The sequence below is a fragment of the Dermacentor albipictus genome, chromosome 4 (assembly GCF_038994185.2).
Source record: "Dermacentor albipictus isolate Rhodes 1998 colony chromosome 4, USDA_Dalb.pri_finalv2, whole genome shotgun sequence".
Classification (NCBI taxonomy): Eukaryota; Metazoa; Arthropoda; class Arachnida; order Ixodida; family Ixodidae; genus Dermacentor; species Dermacentor albipictus.
Genome location: NC_091824.1, coordinates 165,710,867 through 165,729,653, shown reverse-complemented (window position 1 = coordinate 165,729,653; position 18,787 = coordinate 165,710,867). Strand labels below are relative to the sequence as shown.

At 48.9% G+C, this 18,787-nt stretch overlaps 1 protein-coding gene and 1 long non-coding RNA gene across 7 annotated transcripts in view; one reads left to right on the top strand and one right to left on the bottom strand.

Annotated features, from left to right (window-relative positions):
- Positions 1-18,787, bottom strand: part of LOC135899950 (uncharacterized) — a 273,078-nt gene that overhangs the window by 97,196 nt on the left and 157,095 nt on the right. The window contains exon 3 of one of the 3 annotated variants that reach the window (XR_010563752.2): positions 966-1,205. The exons of the other annotated variants lie outside the window; for them this stretch is intronic. This is a non-coding gene — a long non-coding RNA (uncharacterized lncRNA). Of the gene's footprint in view, positions 1-965; positions 1,206-18,787 lie in introns of those variants that run through there. 3 annotated transcript variants of the gene reach the window in all.
- LOC135899946 (Friend leukemia integration 1 transcription factor-like) overlaps positions 1-18,787 on the top strand; it is a 73,226-nt gene that overhangs the window by 32,465 nt on the left and 21,974 nt on the right. For 3 of the 4 annotated variants that reach the window (XM_070537769.1, XM_070537770.1, XM_065429323.1), the window contains one exon: positions 7,720-7,920. In XM_070537769.1, coding sequence (XP_070393870.1) covers positions 7,720-7,920 — 201 coding nt within the window. Of the gene's footprint in view, positions 1-7,719; positions 7,921-14,292; positions 14,376-18,787 lie in introns of all 4 variants that reach the window. The other variant, XM_070537771.1, reaches the window with a different exon arrangement.

The following is an 18,787-nucleotide window of genomic DNA, read 5'->3' as shown; positions in this document are numbered from 1 at the left end:
GGCCAGCAAAAGCAACGGCTACGCTTCAAACTTGGTATTCTGAGCAACGATCCACTGTCACTTGGGACGATATTTGGACTGTGGCTGGTTAGTTACCTCGGAAGATTTCACTGCAGCGAAATACTTCTTGTTTATTAGTACGAAGACACGAACATTTGGTCAAAATATTGGGTACGGTTTTATGCAGTGACTCATGCTCGTTGATGTTTCGTTTTTTTTTCTCCCGTTTGCATGTTTTAATGTCTGCACGCGCTAGCTATATGGTCAATTTCATTATTATTTTTCATTTGATATTCATCTACTTCTTTAAAAACTCAAATTTTCATTCAATTTGATATAAGCGAAATGCAGTAGCCGGAGGCATACTGCTTCCAAACTTTCCAGTTGGACCCCATTTAATGCAACCTTACTGCCTGCACGATTGAAAACTCACATTCAGGAAGACATTACTTTCCCATGCACTTGCAGCAGGGCTTCCTCTCGTTTTATCGTCGCTTCTACATCATCACAACGCCATCTTTCGAGCATGCGTTTGTACATCCATCACCTTTAGGAAAGGCGCTTTCAGAACACACCCCTAATGTATTCGACAAAAAGTCGCTGCGCACATAATTTTTCTTTAAGCAAGCTTTTTTTGAGCAAGGTTGTTTTTATCTTTAAATTTTTGTTCTCACTGGGGATCTGCAGAGTTCATCGACCGAGTGATGTGGCAAACTAAACGTATACAAAAACGTAAACAGACGGAAAGGTCGAAACACCTCTACAGATTCAGCGTATAACGATATTCAGCCCGGCACTGTGCTCCCACAACCTTTGACCTCCTTTATATAACAGGCAGGTGCATGAGCGTGGGATTACGTTGCGGTGCCATACAGGCGCAGTGACGAGAGCACCGCGAAGAGAAAAAAAAAAGAAGAAGAAGTCTCCGGAGGCCAGCAGTGTAAAGAGACGGAACTTGCCACCTTTGCCGAAAGGCCCACTCGTAATCAGCGCCAACAGTAATTGCCCTCGTCGCCAGCGCTGCTGATGCGCGCCGCCGGGAGCGACCGATGCGAAGCTCCTCCCGGTCGCGACCTGGGTGCGGCTCCTCCCGGAGACGCTGGTGCGCGGAGCCAACCTTCGACCCGGATTCACCTCTCGCTCGTCGCCGCTGCGTGTGTCCGGCTGCTTGTCCCGTATACGGTAGCGGCAGCAGCAATGCGGACCTGCGTCGGTGGCGACGTTTATTGATATCGCCCCACCACTATTACGCCCCGCAGACCGCGCGGTCAACCCGGCGGCGCAGGCGGCTCTCCATCCGCGTTCGTCCGCGCTCGTGCGGCCGCACCCAGCAGCGGGTCTCCGCTCGGCGCGCTTCAATTTGAGCCGCTTGTCAGCCGGGGCGGGGAAACGGCAGTTCCGCCTGCCCCGTTGCCATCATTGCGGGCGGGACATCGTTGCGTTGTGGCTTGCGGGCGTGCTCTCTTATCTACTCGTGAATCCGCGCTCGAGTCCTATATATGGAAAGGGACTACGTGTGCACACGCGAGCCTCGGATCATGTGGGTCGTATTTGTTCACCTTGGAAGTCCTGATTAGGAACCGTCGTACTTACGGGTATGTGAAGGAGGTGTTGGCGCCTTTAAGTAGCTCGGGCTAGTTTTAACGCTTCAGAGATGCAGCAAAATTGTGTCATTCGTATAGACTGAAGCTCACATCTGGAGATCGGCAACCGTCCAGTGGCCCACAGATAATTATTAAGTCAGTTATTACTAGAATATTAACATGAAGTTTAAATTACAAATGCAATGCACAAGAGGTGACCGCGTCCTTGGCATAGTAGTTCTACACACAATGATCTTGCTAATCAGGGACTTTTGGTCAGATATATTTGCATTAACTTGAAATTTTACACTTTGCTGGCTGCTCGGGGCAGTGTACGGAGGATTATATGGCTAGTAGATGTCATAGTCCGCAGGCGCCATATGTGGCACTCGTACGTGTATATATGATGGGCTTACAGGGGAATTTTAGGGCCGAAAAGCTCTCTGCTTTGCGGAGGGTACGTTCTTATTCGTGCCACTGGAATATGTTTGAGCAAGACAAAGTCCAAACGATCGAGTTGCAAGTTCTTTTGTCTCGTGCTTAGCTATTGCATGCTATCTTTTGTCATGCCTTCGGACTGCAGCATGCTGCGAGTGCAAATTTCGTGTTCAAAATTTTTTATAGTTACTAGAATCATTCATTTTGCCAGGTGGGTGCAAAACTAGTAGTTTATCGTGTTTAGTCCACAGAAAACGTTTCTATAGAACTTTATTTCCTTAAAAGCGTGAATCGACTTTCCGATTTCATCGCTTCGCTGACACTAATATCCTCCACAACATGAGCAATACGGAAATATGCGTATATTTGATTAGACAGCCGCTCCTTAAGGACACCATAGGGGAAATTATTTTAGTTCTTAAATGAATTAAATAAATGATAGATAAATGGAAATGAAAGCGGATGAAAAAACAACTGGCGGGCCGCATGCAGGTGGGATATGAACACGAGTTTTCGCATTACGTGTGTGATGCTCTTACCAATTGAGCTACCATAGCGCCGTTTTCCCATCCACTTTCTGGAGTATGTGTCTGTCTACAAGAAGTAACCATGAGAGTGCTAGGCAGCGCCAGCAATCACGGCCATAACAGCGGATGTGAAACACCCTATCTACTGCTGGCGTCACGTAGTACGTGAATTGTTCATGGATGAATGCAATTGGCCAATAAACCCACACATAGCTGATGGCATCAAAGCTGCCGGATTCGAGACTCTCGCTATGTAATGAACGAGATGAAAGGAAACCGAAGGGCTCGATTTTCATTATCAGTACACAAGAAGCCAACAAACAATGACACGAAGGACAGCACAGGGGAAATTATTTGTAGTTGTTAATTTAAATAAAGAAAGAATGAATAAATGGGAGTGAAAATGGATGGAAAATACAAATGGCCGCGGGTGGGATACGAACCCACGTATTCGCGTTACGCGTGCGATGCTCTTACAAATTGAGTAACAGAGCATCGAATACACATGGAGGAAGGAAAGCGTAGGAGAGGCCCCGGCCAGCACGGACGTGTAGGAGAAAGTGTAGCGGAAGTCACGCGCTGTTTTTTGCAAACCACCACTGGGAATGATACCCCAAACGTCAACGTTGCTATAGCAACCACGCTCCTGAAGCTCTCGCTGCTGCTCTATAGGCCTCTGAAAAGTGAGCAGTTTTTTCGGCGCGTGTCTTTGTCGCAGCACATTCTGTTCGTGAGACAAGCTAACTTCGAAGCATGTAAGCTTGAAAGGTGTGTTTTCGGTCTATGAGTGCGAGTGTCAGTCAGCAACAGACACACTCAAGTAATCACGGCGCGGGTCTTCGTCACCTACTTCAACGTGCCACGGAAAAGCACAGGAGCGCGTCTGCTCCACTGAAACTGTTACAGAAGCTTTGTAGCCTTCTTTCAGACGCGCGTCAGGAGCACACACTTCCGGCAACTCAAAGCAATGCAAGTTCAAAGCTCGCGCCTATCTGCTCCGGCGAGCTTATTGGAGGCGCGAAGGGAGATGGCACACCAACATGGCGGCCTTTGCGGCTTCAAGAACGTGACGTCAAGGCCTCTCCTATTTTGTTTCTTTCCTCCATAAAATATATATATATATATATATATATATATATATATATATATATATATATATATATAGTCGATTCCATCTGTCGGTCGTGAATGAAAAGCCTTTCCACTCATCGATGCTCGATTGCTTTTAGAAGAGATACGAGCGCTGCGCATTATTCATCTCCACATACCCAGTCACTGTGATGAAATATCAGGGTGATAGTAAACAAAGCAATATATAATACCCGAGCGCATGAACATTATGGCCGGCAAGACAGCCAGCCATTCACTCGTTGCAGGTAGTCGGTTGTCAGGGCCAGGAATTGCCGGTCTTTCGAGAGAAACAGTAGGCCGCGCGCGAAGCGTGTTCCGCGCATTCCATAAAGCAGGTTACGGTCGACTGTCAAAAGTGCCGCCCCATTCGCAACACGCGCCTCGTTTGCCATAGTCGTGACCAGCCTTCACAGCGTTCCACCACGGCCTCCTATAAACACCGGCACGCGTTTTGAATTTCTCCTTTCACCTCAAAGCAGTGACCGGAAGCTGGTGCAGAACTACAGTCACTGATACGCTTGCAACCCGAATTCGTGCGCGTGTCACTAAGAGATGTATTTTTATCATGAAGCCAGCAACTCGCGGTAAGTTTCATACGACAAAAATTGTCTCGAGGGCGGAGTCGCGGTTCTGTAAGTCATATTGGCGATCGCTGCTCTTTCTGTTCGAATAATATTAAATAAATGACTGCCGCCTACAAAGGGTGCTCAAAGTGGGATCGCATTTTGCAACGACTTTTTCACCTCAACATAGCAGTCGATCTGAAATAGTAGACAACTGAAACTTTTAAACCACGTCACTGCAAACACTAAAGATAACGATGTAAAGCTAAATGAACAAGAAAAGGTAGACATGAAATTTTATGCTAACGGCGTCGAGATCATGCTCGCAAAGCTTTCATGATAACAGAGTGCACGCTCCGGACTGTTTCGTACATTCGTGCTTTCTTGCCTTGTTGCCGTGGAAGCCGGCACTCGGCTTCAGAGAGGTATACCTCAACCCCAAATAACCTCCCGCAGTGGTTGCCACGTGGAGGCTACCGAGCCCTGCGGCAACCACTGTGTGCTTGTAGGTCCGCTTTGCAAAACGAAGCGTAAAAGACATTGCTCGTTTATCTACTTACATACACACGCTCTATACCGTATGGGCCCCGGTTGTCTTGCTTTCTTTGCTTTCTTCCTCGTCAGAGTTTGTGCGTAGAGAACTGTAACGCCCCGACGGGTGGGAGGAGACACCTCCTCGAGGGGAAAAAAATACGTTAGCATAAAATCGGAAGAAGCAGATCATAGGTCACGCGTCGGATGACCCTTAATTACCTTGGCTAACAGAAGCAAGCGCTCCACAAGTAGAGAGAGCAGGCTTGCGCGCGCCCTTGCTCTACTCGGCTAACCGCCATGTTGGTCACGACTGCCCTCTGGCATCGAGGGTGCGGCTCGTGCGTCTGCGCTGCGCTACCATATCCATCCGGTCAGCCCACGTCTCACCTGCATGCGCAACCGCGCGCGTTTTATCGCTTGCGAGAAAGCGATTCTCAGCACCATGTCTTCCTTTTGTTTTGGTTTTCTAGTCTTAAGGATGCGCTCACGCCCGGTACGTATGCGTTCGTATCTCGCCCTTTCCCTCTCGGCCCTGCAGAAGTATCAAGGAACAACAAGCTTGCATCGACGTGTTAGCTTCCTGTCTCTGGAAGCATCCTAGCCATTCTTTCTGGCATGCTGTCGTAGGGCAGAATTGTGAAAGCAATATCCCAAAGCGCCTTCACCTCAGAAAGTCATGACATCCTTCCTCCTCCCCTCAAAACGCATTCTTGATGAGTTCTCTCTGCGGCTCTGCTGCTCGAGAATGTGTGCTATTTGTTTAGGGGTGATAATGGATCGTACACTCGATCTCTCATCAAGATTGCGTATCAGTGCAGCCCGGCACAGTTTAGATAGGAAAAGAGCGAGCGAGCGAGCGAGAGAGAGAGAGAGAGAGAGAGAGAGAGAGAGATGCGGAGGTGGCAGCGTATAGAAAAGCAATGCCGAGAGAGACGTTCAGGCGGTCAGCAGCACTAGATGAGCGATACGCGGATGCGGCCGTCGCAGGCGCCTCAGCGAAGAAGGCCCATTGGAATGCGCTCCCGCTCCTCCCCCTAACTCTGACCAGCGCGAGCAAGTCAGACGGCGCTGTCCTGAAATGGTTCTGGAATGCCGGAGCAGCAGCGCTCTCTTGTAGTGGCGCTAAACGGTGGCAACAGCGGTGGAATGCGCCTCCGCAGACTTGACGGTCGGCTCACCGCGAGCGCAAGTTCGGCGGCGACGTGTTTATACTGGACACCGGCTATGTTCACCATACGGGGTGCACTCTCAGCCACGCTGGTGGTTCCGCTGTACCACCCCCTTCCTCCCATCCAGTGGAGGAGGAGGCTGCGCCAACCTGAGCTTCGCGCGCGTAACCACTGTTCACGTCGGAATGTGTACGCGAAGCTGCCGGCGTGCAGCTGCTGCTGGCCCTGCTCCATCCGTGGCTTTTTTTTTTCGTTACCTCCGGGTCTCTGCGATACTCTATTTTCGTAAACGTTGTTTTGTGCTTGAGATGCCGTAGGCTCTCTCGCACCGATGGGAGCGCGCTAATGGCCGTGCCAGAGTGGGAGATGGAAATCACGGTCGCAGCCACTCGGTCACGCCGCGCCGTCACACCTGAGCGGCCACTGAATCACGGTCATCCGTGCTTGACTCACGTGTGCGCGCGCGCTCGGCACCGGCCACAATGGGGTCCATCCCGGCGAATGCGCGTGGGCGGACCGACGAAGGCGGTCGGTGTCGCGCTCATCATCTGCTCCGTACTCCACTAGGGACCTTTTCTTTCTTCTTTCCCCCCTTTTGGCTCCAGACAAACATGACAGGATGACGTCACTTTTGGTCAAGGGGGTGCCTTTGTTTTGAAGGGATGAGTGGTTCGACTGAATCCAGTTCGCTGTCTCCTTTTATCTGTTCCATCTTGCGTGATGGCGTTCTCTCCTGAGTAACAAGGTGAGCTGGCAGAGGACACGTATACGCTTCGTCCGGCCATGACACCTCTTAACGAAAAACGCGCTGGTCACGGCAGCGGCTGCTGCTTCTGCTTATTGACAGTATACCCACACGCCATTTTGCCGCTAAAGAAACTAGCTTCTTCAACTCGTACTGTGCCCATGGGGGCGAATTGTCGCTTCGTCCGAACAATCTACATTCGCTCGCTTCTCACGAGGCGACCAGAATCTTTCGCGAATTGCGTGTAGACGCACCTTTTGCTGCAGGGATTAGCAGGGGTACAAAAAAGGAATGTTGTTGAGGCCAACGTTTTCACAAAGAGAATTTCATTGGTCAGGACAGCAAATGCTTTGGAAAGTCGCCAATCGAACTCGCGGGCTCGCACTCTACAGGGGAGCTTCGTGAGCCACTGACACACCACGGCGGATAACCAAGGCTAATGTGAGATATTCGCTTTAGTTATTTAAGTTTAGGCAAAAATATACATATTGCTTGCTTGCATGAATTTGTTCCGCCTTTTCTTATTCTTTTTTGAAGATGCTCAAGATAATCTAAATGAACATGTCTAACAAATAAGAGCATATAATGCAATCTAAGAAGCCACGACAGCCAGTCAAAGCGCAGAAACGAAGGAACGATAGATAACGCGCCTCTTACGACTAATCTTCATTTGGAAACGCGCACGTGTGCACATATTGTTTGTTCGGTGATGCTGCGCTTATCTTGACATATACAAATGAACGTGGATATGAGTTCACGTTTGCAATTAAAGGTTAATTTCAAGAGATGCGTCGCGTCCGCGTTTCTTTAAATGCTCCCGTGGTTTGCGTCGTTTCCGCGCTGATCGACTTCCATTAATTCACCCTTCCAACTCGCCCAACTCAGCACCCTGTTAATCTCTCCGAAAAACTAGAGCACGCGTATCTATGCGCATAGATGGTTTCCAGAGAGAAAGCTCGGCTTTGACATAGGCACGTTAGTCTAATTGTGCTCACTCTTTTAACCTTCGACGCCATTTCTGTAACGCAGACCCTACCCAATGGGACGGCAACGACATCTGCGTATGGCTACGCTTTATGAGCGACAACCTCGGGCTGCCGGCGCTGGACGCCGCCAAGTTCCCGGACAACGGTGCAGCACTGTGCGCGCTTACACCGGAGCAGTTCCTCGAGAGGACGGACGCTCGCTCGGCCAAAATACTCAACGACTTCTTGGTTTTAAGAAAGAGGGGTGAGTGATGCTGAGCAGCAACAATTCGTGAACAAGGTTTAAAGTGAAGCTTTCTTTGCCTACGCACCCCCCTTCCCGCTACCGAAGGTTCGGTGCAAACGTGTAAGTTTCTCGCCGAATAGAAAATTTATTGTCCTGAATGTTGGCCTGCAAAGTAATGTATTGAGTGCGGCTGTGTTCTGCATAATCAAACAACAAATCATCACATGATACCTTTACGTGACATAATCGATAATATGTTGCCTCGTAGGCGACGACGCCGCGCTACTGGGCTGGCGGGTGTGGTTGTACTTCATGTTATGCGAAGTATCCTGATAAACCGAAATTTTCGCAGAGGCACGGGCCCGGTATCGTGTTACCGTGACGCTTCCGCATGCCGTGATGCGCTATGACATGTGATATGCTCGCTCCTAACAGGTAATTCAGTCAGGCCAGTGACCTGATATATGTTTTGACATGAGTAATTCGCGTTCAGCTGCCTCACAAGAGTGATTCGCACTCACCTACCTCTGATACATATAGAAGGCTAAGTCGGCCTGCAAGTTGATGCTCATCTTCTGACGAAAAGCTACGCACCTGCCTTTAAACTTTTTTGCACGCTCCACAAAAAATGAATGAATGTATGAATGAATGAATGTCATATCGTGATTGATTGATTGATTGATTGATTGATTGATTGATTGATTGATTGATTGATTGATTGATTGATTGATTGATTGATTGATTGATTGATTGATTTTAACGTCCCAAAGCAACACTGAGGCTCTATGAGAGACGCCATAGTTGAAGTCTCCGGAATAATTTTGACCACCTGAGATCTTATAACGTGCAACTAAATCTGAGTACACACATTAGGCTGGCTTCAAAAGCAGCAATTGAAGTGGGAAGTAAGGTAAGCTCTCCTATGTAACAAAGGACCTAATAAAGAAACGACAAAGAATGACAGTGTCCAACTCAAGAGATCAAATACAATTCGCGGAACTGTTAAAACTAATCAAGGAGGAGAAAATAAGAGATATTAGTAATTAAAACGTGAGAAAGACTGAGGAAGCAATAAAAAATGGACGCAGCCTGAAATCAGTGAGAAGGAAACTTGGCACTGGACAAACCAAGATGTATGCACTGAGAGATAGACAGGGTAATATCAGCAACGATCTCGAAGATATAGTAAAAGCAGCGGAATAATTTTATGCTGACCTGTACAGTAGCCAAAGCAGCCACGATACCTCCATTCTAAGTAGTAATGAACAGGTTACAGAGGCTCCTTTTATGACTAGCGATGAAGTTAGAAGAGCCTTGCAAGACATACAACGTGGAAAAGCGGCAAGAGAAGGTTGACTACCAGTCAATTTAATCAAAGAGGGAGGAGACATAATGCTAGAAAAACGAGCGACCCTTTATATTAACTATCTATCGACTTCAAGTGTCCCAGAGAACTGGAAGAATGCCAAATTTATACTAATCCACAAAAATGGAGATGTTAAAGAATAAAAAAAAATTATAGGCCTGTTAGCTTGCTTCCAGTATTATATAAGATATTCGCCAAGATAACCTCCAATAGAGTAAGGGCAACACTGGACTTTAGTTAACCAAAGGAACAGGCAAGTTTCATGAAGGGATACTCTACAATGGATCCCATCCATGTCATCAACCAGGTAATCGAGAAATCCGAAGAATACAATCAGCCTCTCTATATGGCTCTCATAGATTACGAAAAGGCACTTGATTCAGTAGAGATACCAGAGTCATAGAAGCATTACGCAATCAAGGAGTGCAGGACGCTTACGTAAATATCTTGGAAACTATATACAGAGATTCCACAGCTACCTTAATTCTCCACGAGAAAATTAATAAGATACCTATAAAGAAAGGGGTCAGGCAAAGAGACACACTATTTCCAATGCTATACACTGCATGCTTGGAAGAAGTATTCAAGCTATTAAACTGGGAAGGCTTAGAAGTAAGGATAAACGGCGAATATCCCAGCAACCTTCGGTTTCCAGACGACATTCCTCTATTCAACAACACTGCAGTCGAGTTACAACAAATGATTGAGGACCTTAACAGAGAGAGTGTAAGAGTGGCGTTGAAGATTAATATGCAGAAGACAAAGATAATGATCAATAGACGGGCAAGAGAACAAGAGTTCAGGATCGCCCGTCAGCCTTTATAGTCTGTGAAGGAGTACGTGTGCCTAGGTCAATTACTCACAGGGGACCCTGATCATGAAAAGGAAATTTACAGAAGAATAAAAATGGGTTGGAGCGCATTCGGCAGGCATTTTCAGATTCTGATCGGAAGCTTATCATTTTCATTAAAAAGAAACATGTGCAATCAGTGCATTTTACCGGTGCTGACATGGGGCAGAAATTTGGAGACTGGCAAAGAAGCTCGAAAACAAGTGAAGAACCGCGCGAAGAGCGATGGACGAAGAATATTGTTAGGCGTAACGTTAAGAGACAGGACGAGAGCGGTGTGGATCAGACAGCAAACAGGGATAGCCGATATTCTAATTGACATTAAGAGAAAGAAATAAAGCTGGGCAGGTCAGGTAATGCGTAGGCTAGATAACAGGTGAACCATTAGGGTTACAGAATGGGTGCCAAGAGAAGGGAAGCGCAGTCGAGGACGGCACAAGACTAGGTGGAGTGATGAAATTAAGAAATTCGCAGTCGCTAGCTGGAATCGGTTGGCGCAGGACAGGGATAAGTGGAGATCGCAGGCAGACGCCTTCGTCCTGCAGTGGACATAAAATTATGATGATGATGATGATGATGATGATGATGATGATGTATAGGAGGAAGAGGAAGCGTTATGCGGTCACCACAGCCGGGAAGGGCACTCGCGACCCCTAGTTTAACAGCAGAACGCCATAGCAACCGAGGTGCCACGGCAGATCTGCGTGGCCTATTTTGGGGTGTGGGAAGATATATGAAGGGACATGCAGAACAGAATGGCATACATATTCTTCTACATGAAAACAAAAAACCCACAGCAGTGCATACTTTGTTTGGAAATGTATAAGGCCTGTTTAATGTCATAAATACTGTCATTTTATTCTATTTCACCTTATCGGTAGTGCTCATTTTTAATATTATATTCCCGGCTTAAATGAGATGCATTTGCACTAACATCAAGAGAACAGAGAAATAGAGCGTCATAATTAAAATAGAAGTGATATACTGAATGATCATGTTCCGAACATTACAGAAGCCGTACGACGGGATGCATGGAATTCGCATTGAAAAACTCTCATCATAGCACTATCGAGCCGCATACAGCGAGTGGCAGCAAGTTTGTCAATTCGAAGCAAAGTGAAGCTCATCTTTATAAAATTCCATCCCGTATTTGGAAATACTGCGAGGCTAATATAATACAGCAGGAGGCAAGTTATGAGTTATAATTTGCATCGCTACCCCTGATTTGCAATTACGTAACCCCAGAGATGGTGCACCTGGCACCTGCGCCACTGATTGGGAACCAGTCGAATTGAATTCGAACTGTACTGGTGTTCAGAAATTAGTAAATCGTTACCGGCTTTCTGCCATTGCAACTCACATTAGTGAGGCACGCAGGGCAAATTATTCAATTCAGTATTATGATGAGAAATGCTGCACTTGGCACCTCCGAACGGCATCCTCTATTTAATAGCCTTTGGACGAAATGCGCACGCTATTTCGACTCCAATTGCTAGAGCTGATATACTCTTTGTAGCTAAGGCGAACGCAGCTGTCCGGCTGCATTCCACTCTGCATTCTGCTCTACTCAAACTACACTCATTCGCTAAACACTGGCCATCCTTCCTCTCGCTAGTCGAGTTAGATTAACGCCATGATGCTTCTGCTTTAATGGCAGCGGCGTATCGTTTGAGAGAGCGGTAGCAACACCTACTAACAGCACTTACAATTTGCAGTTGCGCGCACACCTATTCGTTATTCGTTTCGCCGGTTTTATGACAGCATATAGAGATCGCGCTACCAGTCTTATCCTGATCAATAAGGCGGATCAATGAGTGAAAAACCTATCCGAGAAGATCTGATCTAAAGCGACGGTGATGGACGCGCAAGCAGGATGGGATGCATGTATTCACGGAGGGGGCGTCTTCCTATAACGGAAATGTAACGGAATTAAAATACTTCTTTCTTTCTTTCTTTCTTTCTTTCTTTCTTTCTTTCTTTCTTTCTTTCTTTCTTTCTTTCTTTCTTTCTTTCTTTCTTTCTTTCGTTCTTTCTTTCTTTCGTTCTTTCTTTCTTTTTCTCTTTCTTTCTTTCTTTCTTTCTTTCTTTTTCTCTTTCTTTCTTTCTTTCTTTCTTTTATTTCATAGACATTTGTCTGCCGCATTTTGTTCCAGTCGTTTAAGTAATGAAATATTTATGTATGTCAATCCATTTATAGTGTCGTTTGGATGGCAGAAATTGTGATCAAGAAAGCGCTGAAAATTTCTACACCGGCATGATATCGTACGGTACTAAACAAAACATTATAGAAATGTAATTCGCACTTTAAACAACCTCGTTCATTATTCATGTTCCGTCGGAGGTTTGACACACATTGTAAGAAACGCGATTCGCAACTGGTAAGTATACACAAGCACTTTCGGAAAGAATCGGTGCCAGATCATTGTTATGTGCCATGTAGAGAGATTCCCACTTCGCCTAGTGCACGCTGGACCATGAGCGTGCTCAAGGAAAACGGAAAGCGGAATCACGTGCAAGCTTCCTTTAACTCATTCGAACAAGTTGGAGATAAGTGTTGTGTATCTTAGTTACGAATGCACAACACCTTTATGATCGCTACAGAAACGACATACTATGATTCCGCTCTAAAATTATGAGATCGGTGTCGCTGTGGTTCACTTTCATCGAGTTCCTCGATGAATGCGCACATTTTTTTTCTAGGCGAATTTGCTCGATCGTATTTGAACCACCGGGCCGAGAGCGACAAGCACGAACTGCACTTCCTCCGCGAGAGCAGCATCAGGATACAAGGCATGCTTGCGCACCAGTTTCTTTGCCTATCAGCAGTCACTGGCAAACAGCACCAGAGACGTACTTGACGTAAGTGATGGTGCTGCGGTGCTTTAATACCTTAAGGAGACGGCAGGGCCCTAGTCCCTGTGACCAGGGGCTTATCAGTTTTCAATTTCAGTACCTTGCAAATGCAAGCTTGGTTTCTAAAAGCATTATTGACTGTTATGCGATATCTGTAACTCTCTTATAAGGTCATCATAGGCACGCCTACCTTGCGTTGTTTAAGTATGTCGATTACAGTACCTACTGAATAATTGGTAAATGAAAGGGCCAGTAGGTGGGGCCAGTTTTGATAACGAGCGAATGTTGCTTAATTTCCCTCCAACGCTTCCCTATTTCGACCAGTAGGATGCGCATACGCTCTTGACTGCCACAGAGGAGATTCGACCAGGCAATAAATCATCAGCGATTGGATTGCGCACTTGTCTAACCGGTTCTAGCCGTCGCATGCATATTCTGTTGCGCCCCGCGTGCTAGCGCTAAATATTCACCAATGGGCATTGCAATACCTGATACGGTTATTTTCCAGTTTTCCAGTTACGCTCCGCGCGCGCACGCACGCACGCACGCACGCACACGCACACGCACCCACGCACGCACGCACACACGGTGTGTGTACATTGTACACACACCGTGTGTGTACACACACCGTACACATTGTAGATTGTACACACATGTACACACACGGCACGTACATTCAGGTGCAAGCACCTGAATGTACGCAGAGAAGCTAATCGTCTCCTTGTGTTTCTTGCCGCATAAACATCTTTTCTTTGAACACAGATGTAAGATCGTGTGGTATGTAAATTGGCCTGTTGATGCTACATCCTGAACTTTCGCCATCCCCTTCCCCTCCCCCCTCCCCCGGTTTCTGTACTTGAAACACACTTCATGGTTGTATTTCGTCGCCTGCAGAAACGAACTGGCTTAGTTTAAATTATATTCCATTCAGTGCTGCATGCATCCGACTTCATATCCTGGATGGAAAGTTATTGTAAACGCTCCTGAGTTAATTTGGAAAAGAGTTAAAGAGAAATGGGCATATTACAACGTCGCACGAAGTTATTCTAGAATGTTACGTATATCAGGGCAACGCGACGCCATCCGCTGCTCTGCGCGCGCGCCATCCTCTCGGAGAAAGAGACACACGTCTTCTCCACGCGGCTCGCCTGTATGGCGGGGGACCACCGGCTGCCTGCCTGCGTGGCTCGCTCGTGCCGCGAGCACACGCACACAGGCCGCGGCTCGCGACTACCGAGCGCGTCGGCGTCTGCTCTGAGGGAACACTCGTTGCACGCCTGGTCAACGCGTTGGAAATTTACAAGCCAATCGGCCGTTTCAGATGCCGGCCTCTTCAAAGGGCCCGCGCTGGACGCCCCATTCAGCCGCGACAGCGGCGATGGCTGCGGCGGCCGCCCGAAGAAGGTGAGTCGTGCCCGCGGCGCGAGCTTTATTCCTGGGAAGGAAGACGGAGGCAGAGAAAATAAAGAGACAAGAAAAATACAGAGAAAGGAAACAGACGCGCGTGCACGCATGTCCGTCGCCGTCGTTGGTCGGTCAGCTTGCGTCCACCGCGGCCCAAACACTCGCGCCCACACAGGCGGGCGACAACGGCGGCGCGCGCGTTTCCCCTCCCGCGGTCCGAGCGCTGCGGCTGCAGCCTCCGAGCCATTGCTGCGGCCACGACGACCTCTCCCGTCTTCGATGTTAGAGGTGAGAGTCGCGCAATGATGGGAAGCGCGCATATACGAGCACACAAGCAGCAGCACGCGCAAAGATCGCTTGTCGTAGTCGCCGGAAGTGCGAGGTGGAGCTGGTGCGATAGGGTGGGTTCGTGATGGTGGTGTTGGCTGGCAACTGCACCGGCTGAGTGAACCTTGGCTCTTGCCGCGAATTCGTACCACCACGTGCACAAGAGTCCAGTTTTACGCGCGCATATGGAAGTGCCGACACTAAATAACGGTTTTGTTGCTACGCACGCACGTGTGGAAGCCCTATTTTTACTTCATCATGCAGTGTGCGACTCAAAATGAATCGCGCGCACGTCAGTGAGATGGTTCTCTGTTAACACGACCACGCTGAAGAAGAAAGAGGGGAAGTTGGACGGGGCATGAATCTTGTGAGAATGCTGGTTGCGCTTTAAACCAAGACACGTCAGTCTGTCTTGAACACACACAAAAAAAAATTTGGTTCTGAAACGGTGGACGACGCGGAAACCGCTTGCTCCCCTGCAGATGGTCTCGTATGCAATTATTGAGGGGGAGCTGCAAGTTATTTCGCGCTTGCTTGAACTGCAAAACTCCGAACGCTCATGCTAAAGCGTTGGGAAAAATTTCAGTCAACCTGCATGGAAGTGTGACAAAGTGGCGGTGTTTGGTATACAAACTTGGCAAATAAATGAGCCTTCTCGTGGAAAAAAAAAGGAAAGCAAGGTATGAACGAATGAGGCAGTTTCGTCTAAGGCGCTAAGGATAAACGTTCTTCGCTGCGATCAAATCCCACCAAAGCGCTCCAGTTGCGTCTTCTCAACGCACAGTGGTGTACTTTAGATTCGATCACTTCGTCCGGTCGCATCAGACGAAACGAGCGACGCTGGGCGATGGTGTTTGAAACCATGCAACTCGTCACGCGGTGACCCACCTTCGCGACGAGCGCATGGCGCGCGCTTATATGTTGAGGCACAAGTCACAGTGCGAGTGAGACAACACAGTTTATCTTTGTCTCTCGTCTTTTCGTTCTTTTCCGCGAACCCAGCGCCCGTTTCGCGCTTCTCGTCGAGTCCGGACGCGGCTAAGCGGTCGTCACCGCGGGGACACCCCCTCCTTCCTTTCTTTCTGACTCGCCACGGCGCTAGCTCGAGTGCTGCAGTGCCGAGGCCCCGCAAGCGCGAAACGATCTCCTCGAGGCCCCGGTGGACGGCGGTTCGTCGAAAAGGGGTGTCGTTCGCGATAAGCCTTCCTGCGCGAAAACGCCGGCATCCCGGGACTGCACCGCTATAAGAGAACTCGAGCGAACGTGTTTGCAGCAGATTCAGGGGGGAGGGGGGGGGGGGGGGGAAGGTTTTCGGGCTGGGTCCACGCGAGGCCTCCTTTTTGTCTCGGGGTGGCAAGGGCGAGATGGTGGTACAGGCGGTGCGAGAGGAAGGCCCCTCGCCTGCACGATAGATGGCTGTGGCTGCTGATAGGGGCCCGGGTCCGATGACCGAGCAAAACGGGGCCCGAATTGCAGGAAGGAAGCTGTGGCCGCCGGGGTACTTTGCTCGCCCGGGACCCGGAACCCCCGCACCACCGGTCACTCTCTTGTTTTCTTTTGAAGCTGATCTTTTGACTCCTTATAGTTTTCGTTTTCGTTCCTGTGTTTACGCGAGCCAGTTCTATCAGGAGGTTTACTTATATCTTATACGCCTGGGCTTTCGTTCTATATCTTAAGTTGGCTTTTGCGCATATATCCACTGAGCTTCTCGCGCCGAGATACCATCGGATATGTATGAATGCTTTTAGTATCGCTTTCGACTTGCTGCCTATGTTTGATCGCGTCGCTCACCTTCGCATCTACTGACATACTACTCAGGCCGGTATCGTTTTCTCTCAATTCTTTCTGTTGAATTATAGTTTTCGAAGGGCTTTCGAGTTTCGTGCGTCAGTCAGTGGTTCCTCGTCGTGTCAGATGCACAAAAGATGTATTATTGTTGTGAGGACCCCTGTACAGACCTTACGATAATAATTAATATTACACTAGTATGTTAACACTATTCCCGTTCAAGCGCAGACATGTGCACCTAAAGGATATTTGAAACTGGCAACTTCAAACTTCCAGTTCGTATGTGTATGTGCGTTCGAGCAACAGCAAAATTCACCGCTTCTTCCCCGCGAAAGTCACGCCTTTTTAACTTGCCCTCATCCGCCGCCCGTGCCGTATACACAACAATGGTAACGTATCTTGTAAAATACGAACGAGCTTTCACTGTGCGTACTCGGTATAGTTCATGGCAAGCAAATACAGATGGGTACACTTCGTGACGTATGATGCGGAGCTTTTCTGGCTTACGGACAACGGCACTTTCCTGCGGTCCAGGGACACACAGTGGCGCGAGCGCCGGAAAATCCCTCCGAATAAATCCCCTCATTGACATGCCGCGGTTAACCCATTACCATCGCGGTCACGCTCTCACAGTGTTTAAAAACTCGTCCACATCTTTCTAAGGCTTCGCCTGCGTCTGCGGTCTAATGCTGCCGTAATAAGCCTCCCGCTTTCGCTAGAGCAGTTCCACACTCTCCCCTCTTGTCCACATGATAGAATAGAATCCTCCGCTAACAATAACACTTCACCACGACCACGTCCCGCTTTATTAAATGAAAAGGGCAACTCCCCGGTAATCCAGCACCCCCCATTCTGCGATCTATGAGCCGTCGTTGTAGTCGCTATCTCGTACCCTCCCCACCCCCTTTTCTCCCCCACTGCTTCTCCCTACTGGGCGCGCGACCGGCGTCTCCCCCAAGTCTTTCTTCGCTCGGCTGCTTTATCTTTTGTCTCGGTAATCGCCGCATTCGTTATTGCGCACGTGCCTTCTTGGTCGCATGCGTTCACCGTCGTTCACGCGCGTCGCCGCAGCGGCGGTGACAACACACGCGCCTGCATGTGTGCGTGCGCGCGCCTTTATGCAAATACGCGCGTAGGGAATCACGCCCTGCGGATCCTAAAGAGACGTCGCGGTGCTTCGCCGCTCGGCGTTCGGGCGACGTACTCCATCCTTATATACACCCCCTCTCGCTCACTCTCCTGGAAGCCCCCTCTTCTCTGATCCGTTTATATTGAAAACTGCCTTGCCCGGTGGGCCTGAATAATAAGCCGACCGAGGGGAGAATGCGCCTAGGCACTGATAGCGCTGAACAATGCTCCCGTTCTGTCCGCCTTTCTTTTTCGCCTTACCGCACTCCGGCCTCGGTTAGCTCTCCCTACTTCCAAAAGTAAGAGAGAGGAGGTGGTTCGACGTCTTCCCTCAGGTTCTCGCAGGGCCGGCGTCCGCGGCGCTGCCCCGTGTCGTAATGGAAAGAGAACACCGTGGCGCCGCGTGTAGTTCATTAAACGCTGGGATCCCCTCCACCCGGGCCGGGATCCCGCCACTGAGGCCGGGATTCGAGGCTGCACTAACTCTCTTCGCGATAGCATCGCTCTTTTCTCGTTCTCCACACTCTCTTCTATCCCCCTTTCCCCTCTCTTTCCCATAACCTAGTCCCTTGCCTCCTCTTCATCCCGTGGTTTCTCGCAGTTCTCGGTACATAGTACGTACTCTGCTGGGCGTCGCTTGCTGCTTTCTGACTTCTGCCTTGCCCGACTTGCTCTTGTTCTACATTTCTGCTCGTGTATGTGTGCGTGTGTCGCGTCTTCGCAAGCACCCGCGGCTATTTATTGGCTCCCAGCCCTTCTTTGTATGCCACGGCGCTGGGTTGCGAAACTCGGCGAGACAGGGCACGAAACGCGCGGGGTTCATTTGGTCGGGGCCAGGCCGTGCGTCTCGCCGTCTACGGTGTGGGGCTACGTCCGTTGCGGAGGTTCGCACGTCGCCGAGCCTTGCTTAACTCTTGAGAACGTAGTACCTATTACCTTTGGTTGTTGCAATCTTAACTTCGCATTGGAACTGGGGAACAAAGCAAAGCCTGGGATAAGGTCGATAGAGAGGTTTTATTCTGACACTTCTTCGGAGCTTCAAGCGACAAAATCCAACAGGTTCAAGAAGTAATTTGACCATATTAAATGGCGTGATGGATGTTTAGCGAGTGACATCGGCAAGCGAAAATAGGACGTTTATATTGTGGACTTCGTGGTCGTTAAGGGCA